We start from the raw sequence: 27,919 nt of genomic DNA on the forward strand, positions 1-27,919 counted from the left end.
ACCAAGACTCAAAGATGTCTCACTACATATTAAGGAAAAATTAGCCTGACTTACATAGGGAAGGGGTTAGAATATTGCTTCTACCATTATGTTATTGTCAATACTCTGTGAAAAACCATGCAACATAAAAACTGTAAAAGAATGGGGAAGTTAATAGCTGTGTGACCCTGGACAAGTCACTTAACCCTCACTGCCCTACAAAACAAAAACAAAAGAATGGGGAAGGGCAAATTTTTTTAATTTTTAAAAAAGGGGAAGAATATAATTTTCAAACTATATAGGTTGGTGAGAGTGATTTTACTACCTTAATAAGTGGTCATTACGAGGATACAACACAACTTCATCAAGTACAGGTCATGCAAAACTAACCTTATTTCCTTTTTTGATAGGGTTACTAAATGAGCAGATCAGAAGCATGTTATACCTATAGGTTACCTAGAAACATTTGAGAAAGTATCTCATATCATTCTTGTGTACAAGATGGAGAAACGTATTCTGAATAATAAGACAGCTGGGTGAATTTGTAACAGGTCAATTGGACAGATTCAGAATAGCTGTTAATGGTTCATTGTCAATCTGGAAGTTTTCCAGTGTACTAGCTCAGGAATCTGTGCTTTCTTTCTTTTTTTTTTTGGTGAGGCAATTGGGGTTAAGTGACTTGCCCAGGGTCACATAGCTAGTAAGTGTTAAGTGTCTGAGGCCGAATTTGAACTTAGGTACTCCTGACTCCAGGGCCGGTGCTCTATCCACTGCGCCACCTAGCCGCCCCCTGTACTTTCTAATAAAATCATCAGTGACTTGGATAAAAACATAGAGGGCAGGGTCATTAAATTTCAAGACAACACTAAACTGTGAGTTAGTTGGTCTGGAAATGAACACTTATGAAGGGCTTTTTTTTTTTTTTTTGGGCAGGGCAATGAGGGTTAAGTGACTTGCCCAGGGTCACATAGCTAATAAGTGTAAAGTGTCTGAGGCTAGATTCGAAATCAGGTCCCCCTGAATCCAGGGCTGGTGCTTTATCCACTGCACCACTTTAGTTGCCCCCAAAATGAACACTTATGAAGAGCTTAATATATGTCACATATTGGGTTAAAATTCCCTGCCTTTGGGGGCAGCTAGGTGGCGCAGTGGATAGAGCACTGGCCCTGGAGTCAGGAGTACCTGAGTTCAAATCCGGCCTCAGACACTTAACACTTACAAGCTGTGTGACCTTGGGCAAGTCACTTAACCCCAACTGCCTCACCAAAAAAAAAAAAAAAAAAAAATTTCCCTGCCTTTGAGGAACTCACAATCTGATATGGGAGACAACATGCCAACAACCATGTACAGATAAGCTACATACAGAATAAACTGAAATAATCAACAAAAGGAAGACACTAGAATTAAGGCAGATAAGGAAAGGCTTCCTATAGAAGGTACTATAATCCAGGAAGAGATGAGGAGGAGGAGAATTCTAGACATGGAGGAGAGTTAGTGAAAATGTATGGAGTTGGGAGAAAAGAGTGTTTTGTGTAAGGAACAGCAAGATAGCTTGTGCCACTGAATTAAAGAGTTCACGGAGGGAGGATGGGGTGTGTGTATAAGATATAAGCAGATTGGAAAGAATTAGTGGGAGGGGCAGTTGTGAAGGGCTCTGAATAACAAACAGATAATTTTATATTTGATTCTAGGAAGTGATAGGGAGCCAAAGAGTTGACTGAGTAGCAGAGGGACAAGGTCATGCAGAATGGAGAATCCACTCAAGTGGGGAGAGTCTTGTGGCATGGAGGCCAACAAGCAGGCATCTACAATAGTCCAGGGATGAGGAGATAAGGGCCTGCAGCAGGTTGGTGAGTGGCAGAGGAGTGAAGGGAGTGTGTTTGAGAGAGCTATGAAGATAAAAACTGTAAGGGATAGATAACATATCAGATGTGAGTTAGGAGTCAAAAACGATCCTGAATGTTAGAGCAATGAGCTGATATTTAAATAAAGTTAAGAGAAATAGCTGTCAAGTCTTTGGGTTGAAAAAACAATTTCATTCTTTAAGTACAGAATGGAAGAAGCATGACTGAACAGAAGCTTTTCTCAAAAAGATCTGGGGGCATGATGTGGCAGCAAAGAAAAGGTAATGTTCTTTTAGGCTGCATGAAGAAAGACAAGGGTTCCAGGAATAAGGATGTGATGGTCCCTCTTATACCCTACCCCAGTCAAACCACATCTGGAATATGACACAATTGTGGGCACCATTGTTGAAAGATACTGATAAGATAGAGACCGTAGTGTAGAGTTATGGCTCCACATGACATGAGGATGAAGGATCTAGGGATGCCTGGAAAAGAGAAGTCTCGGGTCTTGAAGAGATCTGATAGCAGTCTCCAAGAATCTGAAAGACTGAAGCAAACTGAGGCATAATGTCAGGGGAAAAAAAGTGCTTTGACAATTAAAGTTATCCAAAAGTGGAATCTGCTGCCTCAATAAGTGGGTTCTCTTCTCATTAGGGGTCGTCCAGCTGAGGTTGGATGAACACAGTTTAAGTACATTATAATAGAAGCACCTTCTGGATATGTTTGGACTAGATGGCTGCTGAGGTCACTTCAATTTTATCATTCCATTTTATTTTATTGTGCTTTATTCTGTTTTATTGTGTGATTTTGGTTTATTTTCTCCTTCCTAGAATAAGAGTGCTAGATCAGGTCATTTCTAAAATCCTTTCTCTGATTTAACATAATAGACTTAGAATATGAAATGTCATAAATACACACACACAATGTAATGACATATGTAATGAAGGACAGACTAACTGCCACATTAAAAAAACCAAACAATAAAACAACAACCTGGCAAACAAAACAGTGATGGCATGTTGAGTACAAAACATCATTGAAGGAAAATTTAGATTATGTTCAATTCAACAGAATAGCCTTCTACTGAAAGAGATTTAAAAAGAACTGATGAATCCTTTAAGAATTTGTGGTTTCAGTGGTACACCTACAACCTCCACTAATTCAGATCACAACACACAACAGATTATACTTATGAATGGCTGAGGCTAATAAAAACATCACTTGGTGTTCAACCTTCTGGACAGGAGCCTCTCCAACAAACTTAGGCTAGATTTGTCATGTGATGACAGACATACTATCTGTAGCCATGTCTATAACTTTCAGGAGCAGTACCTGTAAAAGCTTGTATTTTACTACATAAATCTTCAAGTACGTAGGGAAACTAACCTCCATGTTACCAGGTTCCAGTGTAAGATTTTAGCAGAGAAGTGAATGCGTTATTACAGTAAAATAATTCTCTCTAATATCCTTCATCTATCTCTATCACATTAAAGATAATCACGTCAAATTAACAAGTATTCAAAAATTATAACATAAATCTTAGTTGTATGAAATTCAATCTCTTACTTGTGTTATGTTTGAAATGAAGATTTCTTTTGGTTCTTCTCCTGATGTATCGAGTACTTCAAACTCTTCACCAAAATCACAAAACAAACGTGACCAAATCCCAAATACATCTGTACTGATGAACTGCAAAATAAGACATAAATACAAGCTCATTCTCAAACAGCACTAGCTCATATTAACATTATGCTTTACAGATTGCAAAATGCTTTTTTTTATGACCACCTCAGAAGAAAAACAGTGCAAAGCATCTTTTTTTTTTTTTTAAACTGGCTAAGTCATATGTTTAATAGTGATTAGTTCTTAATATACTGGACACAGCCCAAGCAATGAAGCATAAGCTATTCAAATAGACTTAAGTGCTACCCTTTTCTTTTCTTTTCTTTTTTTTTGCAGGGCAATGAGGGTTAAGTGATTTGCTCAGGGTCACACAGCTAGTAAGTGTCAAGTGTTTGAGGCTGAATTTTAACTCAGGTCCCCCTGAATCCAGGCCTGGTGATTTATCCACTGAGCCACCTAGCTGCCCCTTAAGTGCTATCAAATTTGTAATTAGCCAGAGATTCAGCAATTACAGTGAAGTAATCATCAAATATTACCATAATGCAATACACTCAGAAACATAATGTGAAAGTACAACTAAATCTATGAGACTTACAATGCCTTTAAAAGGTGGCAATATGGCAGTGTTGATACATGCTGCAAATGTTTTAGCTTCTCGGTAATTCTCATGGTATTGCTATGTCCTATGGACATTTACATTGTTCAATGCTTTGTGTGTGTTAAGGACTATTCCTTGGAGTGTAGATTACTGTATGGCACCAAATTTACTTTCAGGGTGGATGTTATGTAGCAGGCACCAAAATGTGTTGATGAGTTTTTTCTATTTTCTACAGATTAAACCTCTTCATTTTGTTAAGCAGCCATGTACCAGAGTTCCACAAAAGGCACAATTATTATATCACTTTCACAGCAGCAATTTATGAACCAAGATTTTCTTAAAGATAGTGTAAAAGATGCAGTTCATTATGTTCTCCAGATTCAGGGACTCTTGTTGTATCTCTCCTGAGGACAGGATTGTAAATCATATGGCTTTCCAGTCCTTACTAAAAAACTCAGCAATATGCTCATGTGTACAAAGTGAACATTTTCATCCAATTGTCCATGAGATAGTTGTAAATGATTGGGTTCAGAAGGAACTTCTCTGTTTCCATGGCCATAGATTCTAGGTAATAGCTCCTGGAGTTGGCAGCTCCCACCACCATTATCTCTGTTTTAAAGGTATGTGCATAAATAATCTTGGACACTCCCAAGACAATCTCAGAATTAAGGGTTATAGATTCCTTTTGCCCTTTCCTTTCTGGCTTCTGCTCTCCCTTCTATCAGTGACCCCCACCTTTATTCCCCCTTACCCTTCTACTTCCCTATAGGGTAAGATAAATTTCTTTATCCAAATGAGTGTTTATGTTTGAGCCAAATCTGATGAGAATAAGGGAAAAACAATGCTCACTCCTCCCTCCCTTCCCTCTACTGTATTAGGTTTTTTGAGCCTCTTTATGTAATGTAATTTACCCCATCCCACCATCCCTTTCCTCTTCTCTCCATGTACTCCTTTTTTTCACCCCTTAATTTTTTTTTATACCAAAGGATTTCTTTTGGAACAAGTAAATCATAAAGAAAAATCTACTTGTACATCCATTGGTTTAGCTGTCAAAACTCTGGGTATGTGATTGGTTGTAGTACTTAAAAAAAAAAAACATTTTATAACTACATCTTCAATTAGTAACATAAATCTACCTCAAATTTGCAAAGCAAAAATTCAAAATGTCTTAAATTTGCCATTAGAGAAACATGGCTCATACACTCAAATACATAACACAGATTCTTCTATCTCAAGATACCCTGTCACCCCTGACTTAATTCTGCTGAGTCAAGTGAAAAGAAAACAGGACACCTACATATCCAGTAAAAGATGAGGTTAAAGACAAGGGGAAAAAGTAGGTGCTAGTAAAGTTGACAGTATAATTATATAGAATACAAGTAGAAGTGGGATAATGACAATGATAATAATAATAATTATTATTATAATAATTATTATTATTATAGCTACCATTTAAATAGCACTTACTATGTGCCAGGTATTATGCTAAATGCTTTATAATTATTATCTCATTTGATCCTCACAACAGCCCTGTGAGGTAGGTGCTATTATTCCTATTTTACAGATGAGGAAACTGAGGCAGACAGAGACTTGCCCAGGGTCTCACAGCTAGTGTCTGAGGCCATAGTTGAACTCAAGTCTTCCTGACTCTAGACCCAGTCCTCCATCTATTTCTCAAGTCAGATCCACACTTGGCATAAATGAGAACCATAAATGTCATCACACATCTTAAAAATAAATTTCTTTTTCTTTAAGGAATTGCAAATTCAGAGTAGCATATTGCATAATATAATTTAAATTAATCATTAAGGTACACGAAAAATTTTTTTTAACAAAAGTGTTCAAGCTTTTTTATTTGTCAAGATGGAAGGGTTTTTTTTTGTTTGCGGGGCTTTACTGGTACTTTTAAAATAATTTGATATTTGGGTTCATAAGAACCCATACTATGTGTTGTATGGGGTAGCAGAAGATAGGATGAGATAAGAATCAATTCCCTAATGATCTAAAAAGATGACATTTTAAACTGCGTATGAGGAGCAAAGACAATTTTGAAACTTAGGTTTTGGGGCTTTAGAATATGGAAACAAAAGAAGGCTGTTTTCTTTTCCTAGCTGACAAGTAACTCCTAGGTAGTAAAATAAGAAGTTTCCTAAACTAAATAAAAAATATAACACATCAACACATTTAATTCTAAGATTATATGTTGAGATACTATCCATGGCAAATTCTATTTTCAAGTTCCAATTCTTTAATACTAAGAACTTGACTGCAAGTTTTCATGAGCAGATAACATCCTTTGTAGACAGTGATTTATTACTTCTCACTTTTCTTGCATACTTACATAAGATATTTTAAATTCAAATATATCCTGGTACCCATTATTACTTTGGAGCATTTCTACTAGTTTATCAATTTGAGTTTATCATTAGTCTGGGTCATGGTCTTGTTCACTTATCTAATTCATGTTTTAAATTCTAAGGGAAAGGTGTTTGCTTAATAATAAATATCAGCTAACATTTATAAGACACCTTAAGGTCTGTAAAGTATCAACTCTGTGAGGTAGGTGCTATGGGCATCTCCATTTGACAAATAAGGAAAATAAGGTTCAGAGAAATTAAGTGGCTCATCAAAGGTCCCTGGATTAGTAAGAAGTGCCTAGCACACAGCTGAAATTTAATAAATATTTGCTGATTGTCTAATTCCTGACTTTATGGCCACCACTCTATCCGCTATACCAGTTTCCCAACAATGTCAAATTGTGGCCCATCTGCAAGACTTTTACTATTAAAGGTAGCAGAGTATTATCAGACCAAAAATTATATAATAAAGTGACAATTATCAAAACTACTTGGTATTAGTTAAAAACATGAAAACTAGGGTTGACGAACCCAAGAACATATACTACTTGGAATAAAACTACGAATTTAATTATAAACTTTTGGAAAAACTCCTAAGTACTATGACTGAAATTAGTTTTAGAGCAGAATTTTGCATCACAATAAGCTCCAAGTGGATATGTAACCTAATATAAAGGGCAACATAATTTAAAAGAAAAACAACTTGAGAGAAGGAAGAATTTTATACAACTATGGCTAGTTGAAAACTTTTTAACCAAACAAGGGATAGAAATGATAATAAGAGAAAGAACAGACAACTTTAAATACATAAAATGAAAAAAGCTTTTGCATAAACAAAAGACATCTAAAATAAAAAAAGAACAGGAAGAAAATTCCATCAAATATTACTGATAAAAGTCTAATGTGAGGACATAGTAGAAAATGATTCAAACATATAAGACCTAGGTATTATTCCCTGGAAGATAAGTGATCAAAGAGTAACAATAGTTTCAAAAGAAGGAAGTATCTATCAATGATCATATGAAAATGCTCTAAATCACTAATAAAAGAAGTAATTGCTGAATTAATTCTGAGATTTCATGTAAACACCCACCAACAATTTGTTAAGAAGGCAAAAGATGGAAAGTCAATACTCAGAGGGTTGTGGAAAGACAGGCACTAATATACTATTGTGAACTGGCTCAATTATGTTGGAAAACAATTTGGAATTATGTGAAAGAAATCACTAAGTTCTTTTGACCAATAATAACCCTGTTTGACAGAAAGATCCAAAATATGCCAAAATATTTATAACATTTTCTGTGATGGCAAAGGAAAAATGAGAAGAGGGAAATGGTTGAATAAACTAAGGCACATGAATGTACTGGACCATCATTGCATAGTAAGAAATTATAAGTATAAGGAATTCAGAGAAAAATGGGAAGAAATGAATAAACTGAAACAGAGTGAGGTAAGTAGCATTAGGAAAACAATGTAGACAATGATTACTAACTACAACAATGTACAGCCAACCCTCAACATTTGCACTTTTGACTTTCATGACTTTAAGCAATTAGCATGATTTTATTAGTAACCTCATTTTCACTTTCACATTAGCAACCATATGTATTTGTGGCTATGTGTAGTAGAGAAAAAAAAAGAGAGGCTTGATGTTTATTTTACTTTGCTAGTCTTGTTCACCCTACCACTGTAGAGCAAAAAGCTGCTCATGCCTTCCTTCACTGCATATTTTCACTGCCTTTAAAATTCAAGTTCTGTGTTGCAATTAGGATCCCAAAGAATAGTGCAAGTCCTTTGGTCTCTAAGCTCAAGTGTGCAAAGTCAGTCAGTGATATAGCTTAGTGAGAAAATAAAAGTGTTAAGATAAACTTCATGTGGGAATATCTGCAGCCGCTATCAGCTGTGAGTTTGGTGTTAAATAATTGATCTGTTATATAGGACCATGCACCCACACCACTATTTGACACAGGTTTTTTTTTTTTTTTTTGGGGGGGTGTCACACGCGGGGGGGCAATGAGGGTTAAGTGACTTGCCCAGGGTCACACAGCTAGTAAGTGTCAAGTGTCTGAAGCCACATTTGAACTCAGGTCCTCCTGAATCCAGGGCTGGCGCTTTATCCACTGTGCCACCTAGCTGCCCTATTTGACACAGTTTTAAGCATCCTATTTGCTATAATATTTATGTACTATAGATCTCATGCATTATGAAAAGTATATGTTGTCTGAAATCAGTATGGTTTATTATAATTTTTGAGATGTTAGCACAAAAGGTCATAGAATTCTAGGGAATTACTGGTTAAAAATGTTTGGTATGTCACCAATTTTATTTTGGGTACTGTATTTTATGGGTTATTTCATAGTTATTGCGGTGGGGAAAGTGTATATTATCAGAATTAATATTTTGTTATAAAGAAATATGCAGAAAAGTGTATTCGCAGTAGTCTCTAGTGAAAGTTTAGTTTTTAGTGGGCACAGGAAGCTAACCCCCTTTTTCTCTTATTTCTAGCATTTTTAACTTTTACATGGTTTTCAAGGAATATTACTCCTGTGAAAGCTGAGGATTGGCTATAAAGGAAAAGAGCACTAAACGCACTACTTTCTAAGTAATTAACTTATCTTTGTCTTAGAGAACTTTTAATGAAACATAACTTCCTCCTCTAGAGAGGTAGGGGACTAAAAGGGTAGAATATTATATACACAGTTAGATCCAGTTGTTGTATTAGTTTATACTTAACTGTTTTTTATTGTTACAGAGGAGGGTTCAATACTAAATGATAATGGCAAATGACTGATGTAAAAAGAAAATGCTACAATTAAAATTAGTTGTTTTTCTGAAACAATAAAGTAAAATAGATCTCCATGATATTTTTTTCTATTGTTCTCAAACTTATTTATTAGTATTTTTCAAGATGAATTCATAAACAAATTTTACGTGGAATAGTTTCTGATATCAGAATATTCTTATCCCTTAAAGTATACAAAAAAAAATTAAGGTGATGGGAGAAAACAAGAATTAGAAGAACACTTTTCAAAAATTAAATATTACCAAACCAAAAAGTAACTTACAGTAGTGTTTAACGTTGGGTCAAAAAAAAAAAGTACAGACAGGACATAAAGTTTTATACTCATGTTCAATGTATATTCAATCCTTACTGTTTCAAGATAGTTTGTTAAAAAGACTGCCATATGGATTTTAAACACATACTGCTATTAAGAATCGACTTACAATCTGATAAACAATTTCTTAGTTAAATCCAATAATGAAAGGTTCTATTTCTTATTTTGCAGCACAAAATGGTAAAAAGATCACACAACATATATTTAATTGTAGGAAAAACAGTCCCAGGAAACATTCTATGTTTGAGGCCAGAAAATCATCTTCTATATCTCCAAAATTAATAATTTATTAGTTTCAGCAATCTACCTAGAAATCAAAGTCCTTTATTTTAATGATAGCATGTATATGAACATGGCACGGACACCCCATCCATTTTATATCTGGTTTTCATAATGTCGTTAATTTCTTGCACAACTAAATGAACAATAACAGGTTTCAATGGTAGAAATGTCTTTTTGTGTTTCTGACTATACACATTTAAATTGGCTAGCATTACCTTAATAGATGGGTACTGAGCATGGCAAAAGTCATTGATCTTCATCTGCAAAGGAAGTCTGATTTCAGTCAATACCACACACTGTTGAGAAAGAAACATGAAATTAAATGCTAGAAAGCTTATCTTAATTCCCTAAGCAACATTTCTGTATATGCATACAATTTCTGACTTTAGGTACACCCCTGCATTTTATAAATTGAAAATACATCTTGGGAAAAAGGTTTCATCCTTCCCTCCCTAAAGTCACCATATCCAGGAGTAGGGAATAGTAAAGCAAACAGAAATACCAATAGGGTATTATACTGGTTTTAAAGAGAAAAAAGAGGTATCAGAGAGGTGAACTTTCCTAAGTTCACACAATCATGGCTAGAACTTGGGTTTTCCTAGTACTCTTTCATCTAAAATAAGCTACTTACATTTAAGTTTTCTCTCTCTGGGAAGAATCTTATTGTCTAATCTATACTTTCAGAAAGACAACTGACTCTCAAAGATTCCAACATATCAATTCTACTTTTATACATATAGTTTATTTTGTACTATCCTACACGTTTGATAAACAAAAACATGTAAATGCTAGCACTAACACCTTACTTATTTATTACAAAGGATTTCTACTTGACCTCAAGGTTATTTGCTTATCTAGAAACTAGATCCATAGGTGAGGATAAATAACTAAATTCCACTAAACAAGTAGTTATTAAGCATCTATTATCAGCAAGGTGGTAGGAATACAGAGAGAAAAACTGACAGTCCTTGTCCTTAAGGAATTTATATTCTATTAGGGAGCACACATGCAGATAAATAGGATACAAGATAAGGAGTGACAGGGAAGATCTAAACAAAGTACTCTGGGAAAATTCAAGCTGAGGGAATGAGACAAAATTTCACTGAAGTGGCATTTGACCTGAGTCTTGAAGGGAGGATGAGGAATCTGAGAAGAAATGAGGAGGAAAGAGCATATTCCAGGCATGGGAGATAAGCCACACAAATCTATGGAGGGAGAAGGCATATGGAGTTTGGGAATGTACACAAAGAGAAGTAATGTGTAATAATGGTAAAAAGTTAGGAGGGGAGTAAATTTCACAAGAACACACACACACAACTATTCTATGTTAGTGTATATCCATATATTTATGCAACAGGCTTTTATATATACATTCTGATACAAAAATACATTGCAAGACAGTATAAACCAAATAAAACATTCTTTAGTTATTTCATCACAGGTTAGAGGATCCTTGAGACCAAGAACTGTCTTCTACTTTTCTATAAGTTCCAAAGTCATAATCCATAATTTTTTTTTCGTTTGCTTGTTTTTTTGTGGGGCAATGGGGGTTAAGTGACTTGCCCAGGGGGGGTCACACAGCTAGTTAAGTGTCAAGTGTCTGAGGCCAGATTTGAACTTAGGTACTCCTGAATCAGGGCGGTACTCTATCCATTCTGCCATCTAGCTGCCCCCCATAATCCATAATTAATAGGTAGAATCTTTTAAATGAAGATTGATAAATATCATAAAGTATAGGCTGTAGTAAACTAAACAGTAAATTATTTTTCCAGATATTTTGTAATGAAGAACAAATCAAGCATTATATTCTTATGAGCTGACTTAGGTCTAGATCCCAGAGCAGACCTCATACAGTTTGGGGATAACTACCCCATGGCAATGATAAGTTAATAAAAGGAATTCTCCCCCCACCCCGTTTAACTATAATGTATTAGTGCAAATTTTTAAATGTAATGAATTTCTGGGGAGATTAAAGTACAAACAATCAAGCACAGGTTGTCCACTGTGATGATTTGTTTCAAGGAGGTGCTTTCCACCAAGTTCCTAGATAATTCCCATAGTACTGCTGGTATAGATGTGGCTCACAAGATGAAATCCAAAGGATACTTCAAGAATTGCCATTTAAAAAGTTAAAACATGACTGAGTTAAAAGATTGAGTAAAGTCCTAGCTTTTTAATAAAAACATCATTGGCTTAACTGAACATGATTCCAAGCTATTTTTTCTGGCCCATTATATTTTAATTAAATGGATTTTGCTATATGACCACTTAAACACTATTTTGAATTATACCAACATTAAATATAATTGCCTACCTAATAAGCACTTACCTGATACTGTTTTAGGAAAGAGAAGTCTGTTGTTTCATCTAAAGGGACAGAAGATGATGTGACATGGACATATGGATTTAGCTCTGCAATGTGATGAAGTATAGCTTCAGCCCTGAAATAAAAATGACATAATTTGTCTACTGAATGTAAACTGCACATATTATATATAAGTAGATAGAGAGAGAACCTAATGAAACACTTCAATAATATCAATGAAATATTGAAAGCTCATGGGAACTTTTTTTTTTAAGTGAGGCAATTGGGGTTAAGTGACTTGCCCAGGGTCACACAGCTAGTAAGTGTTAAGTGTCTGAGACTGGATTTGAACTCAGGTACTCCTGACTCCAGGGCCACTGCTCTGTCTACTGCACCACCTAGCTGCCCCTCATGGGAACTTTTAATAAAAAGTTTAAAAGCATCAGAATTACAAAAACAACTTGAGAAATACATAGTATCACTTTTCTTTTTGGTGAGGCAATTGGGGTTAAGTGACTTGCCCAGGGTCACACAGCTAATAAGTGTCAAGTGTCTGAGACTGGATTTGAACTCAGATCTTCCTGACTCCAGGGCCGGTGCTCCAATAGTATCACTTAATTTGGCAATATTGAATAGTCACACAATTTCAAAAGATATGGTCACAGCTCTGAGAGACCTCTTTATATCACTGTTAAAAATGAATGGGAATTCCCTGTATAGGACTAGATTTTGAGGCTCTAACTAGTATGAGTAAGATAAATGTTTCCCTCACCCTTCAGAAATTCAGTCATTCATATGAAAATGCTGAAAGTTAGGCAAATTAACATTAGTAAAGAAAGTCTAAATAATCAGTACTGTTAAGACTTTATAGCTAATTATGGATTAAAATGCTCCAGTCCTTCTGAATTATGGAAATACAAAAATACATAGTAGAGGAATCAAATAATAAAATTTGTCCAGACCTGTTTCTTCTATTTACAACATCATCTTCACAGATAAAGAAGTTGGTTCCTAGATCCCATGCTTGGCATTGCTTTGTATCATGAATTGTAAGTGCCTTCAAAAAAAGAAGAAGAAGAAAAAGAAGAAGAAGAAATTTAAAAAATAAATGTAATGTTGAGGGGAAACAATCTTAAACCAGTTATAAATAATTTAATGAACAAGAACAAAGTTATAACAAATAATTCTTGTCATGTACAATTCTTAACATACCTTGATTCCAGCAAGAACAATATTCTTAGCTGAAATGGAAAAGAAAAAAATTATTGGGAACATTCAGGAGAAGTAGCTAACTCATCATCTACTTAAAGAGAGAATTTACAAAAATTTTGGGAGGTATACATGGGACAATCAATATCTGGTGGAACATTTTTTTAAAACTTTTAAGCAAAATAAAATTTAAGTTGAAAAAACACATTTAAAATTGTGAAAAGTACTTTGGGACCATAGTGTCCCAAATACACATTAAAATAAAACTTACCAATTTCCACACCAAGTCCACCCATGCCACTTAAGAAAACATGGGATCTGGCCATCTTCTGCATCGCTGAATCTCCAAGAACGTACCTTTGTCGACTACAAAGTATGAAAAATATTGGAGGGAAAAAAAAGCTTATCAAGAAAAGCACCCTTTCTTTAAACTTCTAAAATTGAATTTAAAATTTCAGAAGAAAAAAACAACTGTTTTTTTCATCAGCTGATTATTAAGTTCCTATGAATTACATTTAACATAATTTAAAACTGTCACTTAATTTTTAAAACTAATAACCTAATCAAAAGAAATGATAAAAAGGAACTTGCATGCATCATATAATAGTTAAGAAGTCTTACTTTTTATGTTGTTTTTGTTTTTGTTTTTCAGGGCAATGAAGGTTAATGTCTTGCCCAGGGTCACACAGTAGTGTCAAGTGTCTGAGGTTGGACATGAACTCAGGTTCTCCTGAATCCAGGGCCAGTGCTTTATCTACTGCGCCACCTAGCTGCCCCCCAGAAGTCTTAGTTTTTAAGTTAGTTATAAAAAGGAAAAATTGAATATTTACAACTTGAAAAATATTATATATAAAATCACTAAAACTAGCAGGTAAGAGTTTAGCTACAAAACTGTGACACAATGAATACTGATGTATGTTGGCAAGAGCACTGGATTTGAGTTGAAGGAACCTGGGTTCAAATTCAGACTCTGCCATGTTTCCTAATCTGTTAGAAAGTTGGACTAGATGACCACTGAGATACCTTCCAACTCTAAATTTGTGCTCCCATAATCCTAGGTACCATTTCTTTAAGATAATGGCCTTGTTTATTAATTTAATTCAATAAACGTTTATTAGGTGCCTATGAATAAAGTGCTCAGTGTAGGAACTAAGGAATTAAACCAGAGAATCTCTGCTCTCAAGTGAATTATATTTTACTTAGTGGCAGGAAATACATTATGTCACATAAGTAAATACAAAGTATATACAAAGTAATATCAAGAAGGCAAGAGTGGCAACAAGGGGGAGGATCCTGAAAGAGGCAGCTTTGAAGGAAGTTAGTGAGTTCCAAGCATGGGGGATCATACAAAGACATATAAAGTTGTTTGTAAGAAACAACTAACTGGAATAGAGAACACATGAAAACGAGTAATAGAAAATTAGACCAGAAGGAAGAATGAAGTCACATTGAGAAGACTTTAAATGTCAAGTTTTATATTCTATATGATTTATGACTCATCCTAGATACAAGAAGAAACCACTGAAGATTTCTGAACAGAGAAGTGACAGTTCGAATAGAGTTCAGACAGTCAGATCAGAAGCATAAATTTGGGAATTGTATGGAGGATGAACTAGAGAGGTAAGAGAATAGACGAAAAGGGATCAAGTAGGAGAATATTAGGTTATATTGTTTAGTCAAAATGTATTTCTTGTGGTCCTCACATACAATGCTCTATTTCCTAGACCTCATACCTAGAATGCATTTACCTCCTGACCCCCATACTTTTTGGATTCCCTAATTTCTTTCAAAGTACAGTTCAAATACCAATTTCTATAGAAGATCTTTCCTGATTCCTCCAGCAGGGAGTACCTGTTTCCCAAAATTGCCTTGTATTTATTTATTTATAGTGAGGCAATTGGGGTTAAGTGACTTGCCCAGGGTCACACAGCTAGTAAGTGTTAAGTGTCTGAGGCCGGATTTGAACTCAGGTCCTCCTGACTCCAGGGCCGGTGCTCTATCCACTGCGCCACCTAGCTGTCCCTGCCTTGTATTTATTTTGTATTTGTATATACTTACATGTTTATATGTTTTCTCCCTAGAGAGGATGCAAGCTCTTAGAGGGGAGGACCTATTTCATTTTTTGTATTTGTATCCTTGGCACCTAGTATTAAGAACATAATAGGTACTTAATAAATGCTTGTTGTGTTGTTGCAACAGTCCACATAAGAGGTGATGATGGTCTGAAATAGGGTGGTGGTCCCGTGAATAGAGAAAAGAGGATGTATGTGATATTACTGAGGTAGACTCAATAAGACTTGGGCAAATGATTGGCTATTGCAAGGGTGTGGGAAGGGTAGAATGAGGAGGGAGGAGAAAGAGAATAAGCTCTTCTTTCACAACATGACTAATGCAGAAATGTTTAATATGATTGTACATATATAACCAATATCAGATTTCTTGCTGTCTTAGGGTGGGGAGAAGGAGGGAGAAAAATCTGGAACTAGAAATCTTATAAAAACAAATGTTTTTATCTCTACATGTAACTAGAAAATAATAAAATACTTTTATGATTAATTTTTTTTTTAAAAAGCAAGATAATAAGCATTTTATACAATGCCTACTATGTGCCAGGCACTATGCTAAGCATTTTTACAAATATTATTTCACTTGAGCTTCATAACAACTCTGTGATGTAGGTTCTATTATCCTCATTTTACAAGTGAGGAAACTGAAGCAAACAGGTTAAGTGACTTCCCCAGGGTCACAGAGCTATTAAGTGTCTGAGGCTAGATTTGAACTGAGGTCTTCCTGAATCCAGGCCTAGTGCTTTATCCACTTTGTCATCAACTGCCCTATAGAATTACAAAAGTTGAATTAGAACTTAAAAAAATCTCAAAGGTCATCCAATCCAAAATTTATTTGAACAAAAATTCCCTCTACAAGGAAGCTAATAAATCATTACCCAGCCTTTTCTTCAAGATTTATACATCCTATGAAGGCCTCATTTCTCAAACATGTAGAGAACTGAGTCAAATTTATAAAAATAAGAGCCATCCTTCAATTGATAAATGCTCAAAGGATATGAACAGTCAGTTTTCAGATGGTCATCAAAGCTATGTATAGTCATGTGAAAAAAAATGTTCTAAATCACTATTGATTAGAGAAACACAAATTAAAACAACTCTGAGGTATCACTCCACACCTATCAGATTGGTTAATATGACAGAAAAGGAAAGTGACATTTGTTGCATGGGATGTGGGAAAACTGAGACACTAATGCACTACTAGTGGAGTTGTAAACTGACCCAACTATTTTAGAGAACAATTTGGAACTATGCCTCAAAGGGCTATAAAACCATGCACACTCTTTGACCTAGCAATACCACTACTAGGTCTATATATAGAAAAATATTTACAAAAGCTCTTCTAGTTGTGGCAAAAAACAACAACAACTGGAAATTGAGAGGATGCCCATCAATTGTGGAATGCCTGAACAAGTTGCAGTATATAATTTTGATAGAATACTATTGTGCTCTAAGAAATGATGAGCAGGATGCTCTTACAGAAACCTCAAAAGACATACCTGAAAACTGATGCAAAGTGAAATATCCAGAACACTGTATACAGTAACAGCAATATCATATGATGATCATCTTGAATGACTTAGCTATTCTCAACAAAGCAATGATCCAAGAGAATTCTGAAGGATTTATGATGAAAAATCTCATCCATCTCCAGAGAAAGAACTGGAATATGAATACTGATGGAAGCATACTTTTAAAAAAATTTTATTTTTCTTGGGACTTTTTTCGTGTTTTCTTCCACAGTATGACTAACATGAAATATGGTTTGCATGACTGCACAAGTATAATCTATATAAAAATTTTTGCCTTCTCAATAAGAGGGGATAGAGAGACAATTTGGAACTCATAATTAAAAAAAACCACAAATGTTGAAAATTGTTTACATGTAATTAGGGGGAAAATAATAAATAATTAAAAAGATAGATTTAGACATCCTAAATCCTTAATTTTGGCCCTTCTTAAATCTTACTACCTTCCCTCTGAGATGATCCCCCAATTTATCATGTGTCTGTCTTATCTGTACACAGTGATTTACAAGCTTCTCTCCTAATACTGCCTTGAGAGCAGGGACTGGCTTTTTGGTTTGGTATATTTTTATTTTTTGCCTTTAAAAACAAAACAAAACTGTATTCCCAGTGCTTGGCAAAATGCCTGGCACAGAGTAGGTGCTTAACAAATGATAGCGTACTAGTTGACTTAATTCTAGTGAGGAAGAATACAGTACCTCTTTTTTTTTTAAATCATAGAAGCATTTTATTATTTTCTAGTTACATGTAGAGACAGTTTTTAACATTTGTTTTTATAAGACTTCTAGTTTCAAATTTTTCTCCCTCCCTCCCTTCCCTCTCCCCTCCCCAAGACAGCAAGCAATCTGATATAGGTTATATATGTACAATCACACTAAACATATTTCTGCATTAGTCATGCTGTAAAAGAAGAATCAGAGTAAAGGGGAAAACCTCAAAAAAGAAAACTAAAAAAAAGTATAAATAGTATGGTTCAGACTGCATCTAGATTCCATAGTTCTTTTTTTCTGGATTTGGAGAGCATTTTCCATCCTGAGTCCTTTGGAACTATCCTGGACCATTGTATTGCTGAGAAGAGTCAAGTCTATCACCGTTGATCAACACACAATGTTGTTGATACTGTGTACAATATTCTCCTGGTTCTGCTCATTTCACTCAGCATCAGTTCATGAAAGTACTTCCAGGTTTCTCTGAAATCCACCTGCTCATCGTTTCTTACAGCACAATAGTATTCTATTACATTCATATACCATAACTTGTCATTTCCCATTTGATGGCGAATTCAGTACCTCTTTAAGCAGTACATTTCACTTTTGTTTGCCTTTAGTGGTTAGGGAAATTTCACTTAAATCCTATCTAAATCTGGATTTCTACTATTCCTACCCACTTGTTTACCTCTGGCCTAAGGGCTCAAGTACAAGTTTAATTACCTAAACACAAAATAGTATTCAAATACTAGAAGACAGTTATCATCTCTCCTCTGAATCTTCTATTCTCTAAGACTCCAAGTTCTTTCAACTGATGCTATGGCAAGATTTCAGGAACCTTTACCATTCTAGGTCCCTGACTCTGAACACTTTCCACCTTCCTAGTGTTGCTGTTAAAATGCAGTGTCTAGAACAGAAGAGATGTAGACTGGGTGGCATACAATGGAATGCCACCTACCTCATCTAACATTATGTCTATCTTAATGTAGTGGAATATTTTCTTAGCTTTTCTGGTCCAAATACTGCTGATACATATCAAGCATCTAGTTCACTTAAAATGCCCTGATCTTTCCCAGGCAAACTGCTGCCTATCCATGATCTTAGACTTCTGAAGCTAATTTTTTGAGCAATGTTTGGCAGTCATCTATTTATAGGACAGAGCAGCCACACCTACTCCCTCATACTAGTAGGTGTGGGACGTGTAGGTCCCATCAGGCATGATGTTAAGTGTTTTATGTATTTTCTTATATTCTGACCCTCACAAAAACCCTGGGAGACACTTACTATTATTATCTTCATTTTATAATGGAGAAAACTGAGGAAGACAGAAATTAAGTGACTTGCCCAGGATCCCACAGGATTGGCCAAGTGTGTATTTGAATTCAGGTCTTCCTGACTTCAAGTCCATCATGTGCTCTGGGAAGCATTTTTTTTCAGTTCCACAAAACCGTACCTTATTCCTCCGGGAGGAAAAGCTCAAACATTGAGGGTAGTTGGTCATATTGTTATCAGTACAGGCTCGATTTTGTGGAGGGCAGTCTGCTTGCTTCCTGGTACAACTGTCCCTAGTCTCAGCCTTTTCATATCACTGCTACAGCCTATTTTCCACAGGGGATGAATGAATGAAAAAGCTGTTTAAGCACTTACTAGGTGCCAGACACTAAAAGAAGGGGTTGGGGATAGTGTTCAATTATAAAAAGTAAGATAGTCTTGCCTTCATGAACTTTACATTGTAGCAGACAACAAACACAAGGGAGTGGTGCCTAGGACAGGGAGTCTGGGGCTAGAGAATTAACAGGATGGTGAATTGATCCATTAGGAAGTCAAATAATTTACGTTTTCCTAAAGCAGTGGTGTAATTGTTATGGGAAGATGTTTTGCATTTGGTGCTACTGAACTTTTGAAAACTGCCTTTAAGATCTTAACATATCTTTGTTAACTACCTCTGATACCACTATTTGAGGAATTCCCAACCATTTCTACAACTGAGGTAACAGAGGCCATTCACTGGGAGATCCCTTTCATCCCTAACTTCACACTTTAAAACCTCCTTCTATATACATCTTTGCTCAAGTCTCTGAGAAGATCCTCCCTGAAATGGTCAACATCTTGACTTGTGCCTTTGATCCTATCCCCTCCCTTGACATTTTCATTTTCAATCTTTCCTTATACACTGGTTCCCTTCTGTCTTGAGTTCAAACATGCCCAGTTCTTCCAACTCATTAATAAAAAACCAAAAAACTTTCACCTGATTCTGCCATCCCTTAAGGCTATATTATCTGAATCTCTTCTCCCTTTTGAATTAGACATCCCAAAGTCATCTCACTTATAACATCTAAAATATTTTTCCTCCCAAACTACTCCTTTTCCACACCTCTTATTGATGACATATTTCTGGTCCCTCTGCTTTAACACTGGCTGAAACCTAAACCCGGAATGCTCCTCTCCTCATCTCCACCTCTTGGAACCTCTCGTTTCCTTCACAATTCATAACAATGGCCACCTTTTCTAGGAGGTCTTTCCTGTTCTCCACCCTCAGCTGCTATTACCTTCCCTTCTCAGGTTAGCTTATACATAATATGTGTCTTGTATATACCTACATACAGGTACATATGTACCTGGCATCTCCTCAGTTCTAATGCAAAGGAATTGAGGGAAAGAGCGGTTTCATTTTTGTCTTTGTATTCCAGAGTTTAGCATAGTGCCTGGCACATAGCAAGTGCCTAACAATGCTTGTTGACTGATTTTCCAGTCAAACTCTTGGAGATAATTTACTAAACTGTAAACCAGTCAGCCATCAGTGAAAGCAGTAAGCACAATGACAAAAATGAAGATTAAAAAATTAGGGGAATGGTTCTACAATTAGCTGAAATAAGTGAGCCAATTTAAATGAATGGTGAGTTCAACTTAGGTACATCAAATTTGATGTCACTGGCAAAAGACAGAAATAAAAAATTGATGCTCAAAAGGTCAGGGTGGAAGATGAAAATATGGGAATTATCCAAATACTAGTGAGCATTAAAGTTACAGGAGTGAATGAGATGATAACATCTAGCACAAGTAGAAGGCACTTAAATATTTAACTAAACTAAAGAGAAAGCAAGTCACAGAGGAGCATAGAAGTGGAATGAAGACAGAACTTAGGGAAAGCCATTCATCTGAGAATAGATGGAGAAAAGAAGAGTTAGCAAGAGAAAGAAATTCACTGGAGGAGAATCAGAATATTGCAATATCATGGGAGCCAAGGGAGGAGACAGTATTTCAAGGAGTGGGATGTTCAACAGTATTAGATGTTACAAAAGGTCAAGGAGTTTGAGGATTGAATAAAGTTCATTGGAATGGGCAATTAAGAGGTCAGTGATAACTCTGGAAGCACTTTCAATTGAGTAGGAGTTGAGTTCAAATACTGTTTCTTCTACTTAAGACCCATGTGACCTATACTTTGCTTCTCTAGGCCTTCCTTAGTTTCCTCATCAGCAAAGTAAGATGGCTGGACTTTTGAGGGCCTGTCTAGGATTAAGCCTATGATTGTGATAATACCACAATGTGAAGGGTTAAGGAGTAGATTACATACTGAGGTAATAAGTGTATATCCCTTTAAAAAGAAGTTTATTAGCTAGATGAAAGAAAAGATAATAAAGGGGTGGTAAGGTCAAAAGAACATTTCTGTTTTTAGGTCAAGGATCATCTGAACAGTTTGTAAAAGAAAGGAAGGGAGCTAATGAAAATTGAAAGACTGAAGATGCATAGAAATGGCTCCAGATTCTATAACAAATAAGAGCGTATACAATGAGGGATACAGTTTCAAAAGGTTACTACTTATGGTTGAGGATTAGCAGTTAGAAGATTTTAGTGGTAGTGGACTGAAATGGCTGACCTAAATCTACACTGAGTAAAGAAGCAAGTGAAGTTAGAACAGGAATGATGGGATGGGGGAATAAAGAAAGAGTTTCACGCCTGAGGGCAATCAGTCTAGGTGAAGAAGACTAATATCCACAAAATAACACAGATAGCATACAGAAGTTAAATACATGTGCAGTGCTTAAAAGGTTATAAAGGAAAGGAAAATAAATGAAGGTCAGCCTTGACATAAAAGGCTTCTTAGTTTTGATATTTGTCTTTTAAAGGAGATATATAACCCTGAAAAACCTTCTGGTATTAAAATAATCAGTTTTACATGTATATCAATGTTAAAACTTGAAATATGTCTCATCTGCCTTGGGCAACATTATTAATATTATTTAGGTCACTTTGTTATATTTAAGAAAAAAAATGAAGACAGTTTAAAAAAGTGACAAATCCATGCCAGCTAAATCAACTGTTCTTCAAATAAACAATTTAAACATTGTATATCTGGGAGTATTTATTTCCCTTAATGAACTGATCTATTGTATTCATGATACAATAGTGATCACCTCACCTTTCTCATACATCACAAATTAAAGATAATGGATTTGCTATAATTATCCTTTAGAATTCTACAAAGTAAGGGGGCAACTAGGTAGCGCAGTGGATAAAGCACCAGCCCTGGTCAGGAGAACCTGAGTTCAAATCAGGCCTTAGACACTTGACACATACTAGCTGTGTGACCCTGGGTAAGTCACTTAACCCTCATTACGGGTGGGGGTGGGGGGTAGGGTGATTTTTAAAAAAGGCATATTTGTCCAAATACAGGTCATATGATCTTCCTCAAATCTGGCTTACGTGAAATCTGAGTGTAGCCTAGAAAGTGATGTTATTTTTCAATGTGCACCTTGATTTATGTCTGTATATGTATATTTTTTTCAAACCAATTTCATATTAAGAATGTGACTTAGATTCAGGAGTAGCCTATATTCTTATATTAGTCCTATTGCGTTTCAAATGGTAATTTAACTATCAATTGAGATTTCAAGTATATATACAAAAATTTTAGTTGTATGCCAAAAACATAATTTTCCAATTCTAATTTGAGAGAGAATTCTTCTAAATGTCTGCAAAATTCTTCAAAGGCCTAACGATAACCTCAGATAATGTCAATGCTAAGAAATAAGCACTGTAATAAGAAATGCTGAAATACAAACCTCAACAAACTAACTTTCTAAGGGCTCTTACCTGTATAAAGCATCATCAATTTCCATCGACTCTGATGACATATTGGGGGAATGTTTGTTTTTGCTGCAAAGAAACATAACAATCACAAGGGTAAGGTTACTAAATAATACTTAGAGACAATCAATTAACAAACATTTATTAAACTCCTACTATAGTTTAGGAACTGTAGGATAGGGAGCTATAATTTCACTCATAGAGGGAGGAAATTCCTTCTACTAATGAGGGTGGCCACCTCTGCAATTTATACTCTTAGAGACCTGTATAAAGTATTTCGAGATTAAGTGATTTGTGCAAGGTCACAAAGTCAGTATCTATCAAATGTGGGTGAGAGGTGGCATGATGTAGTAGCTATAAAGTCAATCCTGGAGGCAAGAAGAACTGGGTTCAAGGCTTACCTCTGACATATGTAAGTTTTAAAATTTAAACTTTTCTAAGTCTAAAAATGTGCATTGTTTTTAGCACAAATATATTTTAATTTCTGCTCAAGTATTGCTTGAATATTTCATTTTGATATGGTATGACCTTGGGTTCTTAAAAGCTAAGCTAGCAAGGTATGAGCACTGTCAAATCCTACTAAGGTACAAACGGGGGAGCAGTTACAGCAAGGGACTGTTTTCTGAGCACATGAGTAAGTAAACTGAGAAAGACTTAATCCCAGATCGGCTACTAGGTAATGAATGTTTTCGGCACAGTACCTTTCAAAGACCATCTATTTACTTTAAAGTAAATGCATTCTGGGTTGATGTATACCAATGGTAAGTAATCTTAGCCTATTGAAGAATTAGCCCCTTTTCACTTAAGAAAAAACTCATACTTCTTACATGATGATAAACTAGGTTTTAAAGAATAACAAACCAGGATTAATTACTAGTTTCTTTAAAAGTATTAGCAAATATGCAAGTGCATTCTAGGTTTTCAGACACTCATCAAAGCGTCTATAAGTCTGTGTCATTAAAATATAATATTGTATACTTTCATTTAAACAGTACTTGATCAAAATCAGATAATTCTTGGATTAATTCATGGATTTTGAGAGACTCTTAAACTTAACTCAGTTAAAAGTTATAATTCTTCACAAATTTCCTTCCTAAAAATGAACCTACATTTTTTCATTTTTGTAGTAAAATAAGACCTCATAGAAAAAAATACACTATAGATTTCCCTGACACTTTGCTTGCTAGCACCTCATTAATAATGTCCTATCCTGCAAAAAATGAGATCTAATGGGCAAAGTTTAAAGATGGAAATGAGGAAAAGCATGTTCTAAATAGGTCTTCCATTGAATGGCTTTAATTTTTCCATCTATAGAAAAGTTTACCTCACAAAGTTATTTCAAACATCTGTGATTGAATTGACACAGATTATAAATTCCTCTATAATATGAATTTTAAAAAATTCCTGCAGCCAAAAAAGTCATCACCTTGGACAAACTTTGTGTTGAGCTTTTCCAAAGTCAGCTAGGTCAGTCCTCCAAGAACAATTTGTCATGAACTCTGTACTCAGAGGTGGTTAGTCTTAGAATTATAACTGAGAGCCCCAAAAGAATGTGGATTTATCAGAGCTAGGTGGCAGTGTGAATGCAGTGTTGGATTTGGAGTCTGGAAGAAGTGAATTCAAATCCTGACCCAAACACTGGCTTAGCTGTGTGACCTTGGGCAAGTCATTTAACCTCTGCCTGCCTCAGGATTCTCATTTATAAAATGTGGATAATAATAGCACTTACCTCACTAAGTTGTACTGTGGATAAAATGATTTAACTAACATGTGTAAAGTGCTTTGCAAACCTTAAAACATTACATAAATGCTAGTTATTTGTAGCAGTAGACTACGACAAGTACTACAACTAATACAATGGTTACTACTGAATACTCTACAATTGACTTGTGAAAGCCTCAAGAACAGAGACTGAATCTGTAATTTCAGTGCTGTAGGGAGCTCCCAGTAGGGAAAAGTCCCTCCATGACTGCAATCAGTACCTTCTTAGCAAGTCAGAGATCTGCCCAGGACAGTGGTGTCAAAATCAAATAGAAAAGGGGGAGAAGGCCACTCACTGATGATTGATCGATCTCAGTCAGTGCACATCAACACAATTAACATTATTTATGTTCTACTCTATTTTTATTTATCTTGTTAAATATTTCCTATTACATTTTAATCCGAAAGAGTATGTTTGACACCTCTGGTCCAGAACACCATGCAGTTAAGTGACTTGCTCAAGGTCAACGTTTCATTCTTTTGGGGATCATTCTGGCTGAGTGTCAACTATAGCATTTTGAAATGTTCTCAGTTTAACCATTTAGGATACATCATCCCCTTCACCATTCATTCCTGCTCCTATTTGTTTTGCTTAAGGGGGAATGCCTTCTTCACAAGTGAACAGTGTTCGACCGTATCCACAAACAAAACTAATCACTTAAATTCGTCGGATCTTTTAATACGATGGGATCGGTACGGTGAGAATCTTCTTAGAAAGAGGAGCGAATAAAGGAGGATACACAAGCCAGGACAGCGATGGTTTCAAGCCCCAAACTGTAAACACAATACTCTCCCAGCTCGCAGTTGGTAAGGAAGGGCTTTCCTTCCAGCCCCTTCTACTGATGGATGGATACACTCTCCACACCACTAGGCCTCCAGGCGCTCATTTCTGAGGCAGCACTCGGGCTCGTCACCCCATTTTACAGAGTGGCGGAAAGGCCGAGGGGGCGCCTGGGGGCTGGGGCGCTACAGCGGGAGAGGAGGCTCACTCAGCCCGGGCGGAAAGCATGGCCGGAGAGGCCCCGCGCCCTGGGGGCCGGAGGTGGAGCCCCTTACCGGGATCGGGTGCGCATCCTGACCAGGAAGGGCACTTTCTTCTCCACCGATTTCGGGGTCCGGAGCCTGGAGCTGCCCCGCCCCCCTTTCCGCAAGCGGGCTCTCCCCTCGGCCCGGTGCCTAGTGCCCGGCTTCCCTCTTCCGGCCTCCCGGGGTGAGGCTTAGCGAGCCCGGAGCCCTGCCGGCACTTCCCGGCTCCTGCCCACCCATGCAGGTCTCCCTGGCGTCTCACCTGCTGGTCTCCCCCAAATATGCCGAGGACGCTGCGGATATCGCCTCTTCTCCCCCAGGCGGTGGGAGAGAGTCAGCTACCTCCATCTCTACCGCTGCTGCTGCCGCCGCTATCGCCGCCGCCCAAGGGAGGCAGGGAACAGGGAGGAGCCTGCGGGGTCACGGGGGCGGGGACGAGTGATGTCGGCCGATGAGGCGGGATCTGTTTCCGGCTCCTGGAGGACCCTACTTCCGGTGTATGGACAGGGCGTGACTTGGGGAGTTTCTGAATGCTGTACTTTGTGCGCGCGTGCGTGCTTGTGTTTGTGTGTGTGTGTGTGTGTGTGTGTGTGTGTGTGTTAGGATGGGGAGTGTGTGTATGGTGCGAGGGACAATGGATTGGAAGGGGATTTTGTGGTTGTATTGGGAAGGATGTGGAAACACTCCCCTTCCATATTCAGTTCAGATAAAGTCAACAAGCATTTATTAAACACCTGCTATATCCTAGGCGTTTTGCTAAGTACTGGGATACAAAGAAAATTAAAAGAGTCCTTGCTGTCAGAGAGCTCACAGTCCAATGGGGAAGACAGCAGGTAAACAACCACGTAGAAAGGAGTTGTATATGGGATACATTGGAAATATTCAACAGAGAGCAAAGGCCTCCAGAAGAAGGTGAGATTTTTAGTTGGGACTTGAAGAAAGTGAGGAAATGGATATGAGGAAGAGCATTCAGGGCCTAGGGGACAGCCAGGGAAAATGCCCAGTATTTTCAGCAGCTTTTCAACCACCTAAATGCTTCTTAAGGGTTCCTTAGAGGCACTGAGAAGTTAAAGTGGCTTGTCCAAAGTTACACAGCTAGGAACCATCAGAGTCAGGACGCAAACCTAAAGTCTAGTCCATGATGGATGCTTTCTTGACTGTTTATTACTCTGAAATAATTGGTTACTTATGGTCAGTCCTGGCAAAGCAATAGATAGCCCTTCTTTCACAAAGCACAGTTGTTACCCAAGAAAGACATGCATTTTTAATCACTGTGTTTATGATCACAGATTTGTAACATTTTGCAATTAACAATTTAATGGTCATATTGGTAAGTATGCCTGGATTATAATGGAATCACTACAATATTTTTTTTTTTGGAGTAGATTTCTTCCCGTTTAGTTGAACATTTTTTTTCTAGGCTGTGTGAGGTGTATCAATCAATTTAAAATCATTTATTAAGTGTCTTCTTTATGCCAGGTGTTATCCTAAACTCTAGTGATGTAACAGGTGAATCAGTGGATGCCTTGTGGGAGGGAGTGTAGGGAAACACAAAATGTATTGATATAATATTGATACATAACATATAAAAAATGAATACAAGGACACTAGCAGCTTGGGAGAGAGGAAGGTTGTCAGTAGAGGCTTCATATAGAAGATACCTTGAATTGAATTTTGAGGGAAAACCAAGGTTCTGAGGGAATCTGTCTATAGTTAGTGCTTAGTATCATCTTGAAAATATCCAACTCTACAAGTTCTTGAGCTACTCTCTTCCCTAAGTATCTTCCTTTTATTACTTTGTAGTAAATCCCTTTTAAAAAAACGTATAAAAGACAGATTGGTTGCTTTTGAGGAACAACCAAAAAAAAATGGAAGGGGAAGGAGATTCTATGTTCTTTCTGAAACAAAGAAACTGAAGATTAGGGGCCTATGGAAGGCTAGGGAAAGTGATGGTAGAAAAATGTAATGGTAGTAAACTGGTTGCAGTTGTAAGAAAAATGGAGTAACCAATTTTTAAGTTATTTATTGATCAAGATATGCCAGGAACTTAGCTAGATGGCAGGGATACAAATACAAAAATGAAGCAGTTCTTGCCTTCTGGGGCATGTTTAAGTATATAAAATAAATAGAGAACATTAGAGTATCAGGAGTATCAGGAAAAGCTTCATTGTAGACCATGGCTCCTGAGCTGAGTTTTGAAGAAAACTGGGGATTCTCAGAAGTAGAGGTGAGGAGGAAGTGCATTCTGGTTATAGGGGGTGGGGGTTGGGGGAAAGCCAGTACAAAGGCATGGGGATTAGAGACAAAAGATAGAACAGTAAGTAGACTAGTATGGTTGTACCACAGAATGTGTGAAGGAAGTATAAAATAAAGTTGGAACAGTTAAAGTTAGGTTGTAAAGGCCTTTAAATGCCAAATGTAGGAGATTATAT

General features: G+C 36.6%; 1 protein-coding gene across 1 annotated transcript in view; it reads right to left on the reverse strand.

Annotated features, from left to right (window-relative positions):
- The window catches only part of UBA6 (ubiquitin like modifier activating enzyme 6), a 70,718-nt gene extending 44,837 nt beyond the window's left edge, over positions 1–25,881 (reverse strand). The window contains exons 1-8 of the mRNA XM_043970855.1: positions 25,750–25,881; positions 22,707–22,769; positions 13,585–13,679; positions 13,317–13,345; positions 13,067–13,161; positions 12,129–12,240; positions 10,015–10,095; positions 3,390–3,512 (exon numbers count right to left, since the gene is read on the reverse strand). Of these exons, the coding sequence (XP_043826790.1) occupies positions 3,390–3,512; positions 10,015–10,095; positions 12,129–12,240; positions 13,067–13,161; positions 13,317–13,345; positions 13,585–13,679; positions 22,707–22,769; positions 25,750–25,835 (684 nt within the window). The 5' untranslated portion in view covers positions 25,836–25,881. The remainder of the gene's footprint in view (positions 1–3,389; positions 3,513–10,014; positions 10,096–12,128; positions 12,241–13,066; positions 13,162–13,316; positions 13,346–13,584; positions 13,680–22,706; positions 22,770–25,749) is intronic.
- Between the last annotated feature and the right edge of the window lie 2,038 nt (positions 25,882–27,919).

Source organism: Dromiciops gliroides, chromosome 6 (genome assembly GCF_019393635.1).
Source record: "Dromiciops gliroides isolate mDroGli1 chromosome 6, mDroGli1.pri, whole genome shotgun sequence".
Lineage (NCBI taxonomy): Eukaryota > Metazoa > Chordata > Mammalia > Microbiotheria > Microbiotheriidae > Dromiciops > Dromiciops gliroides.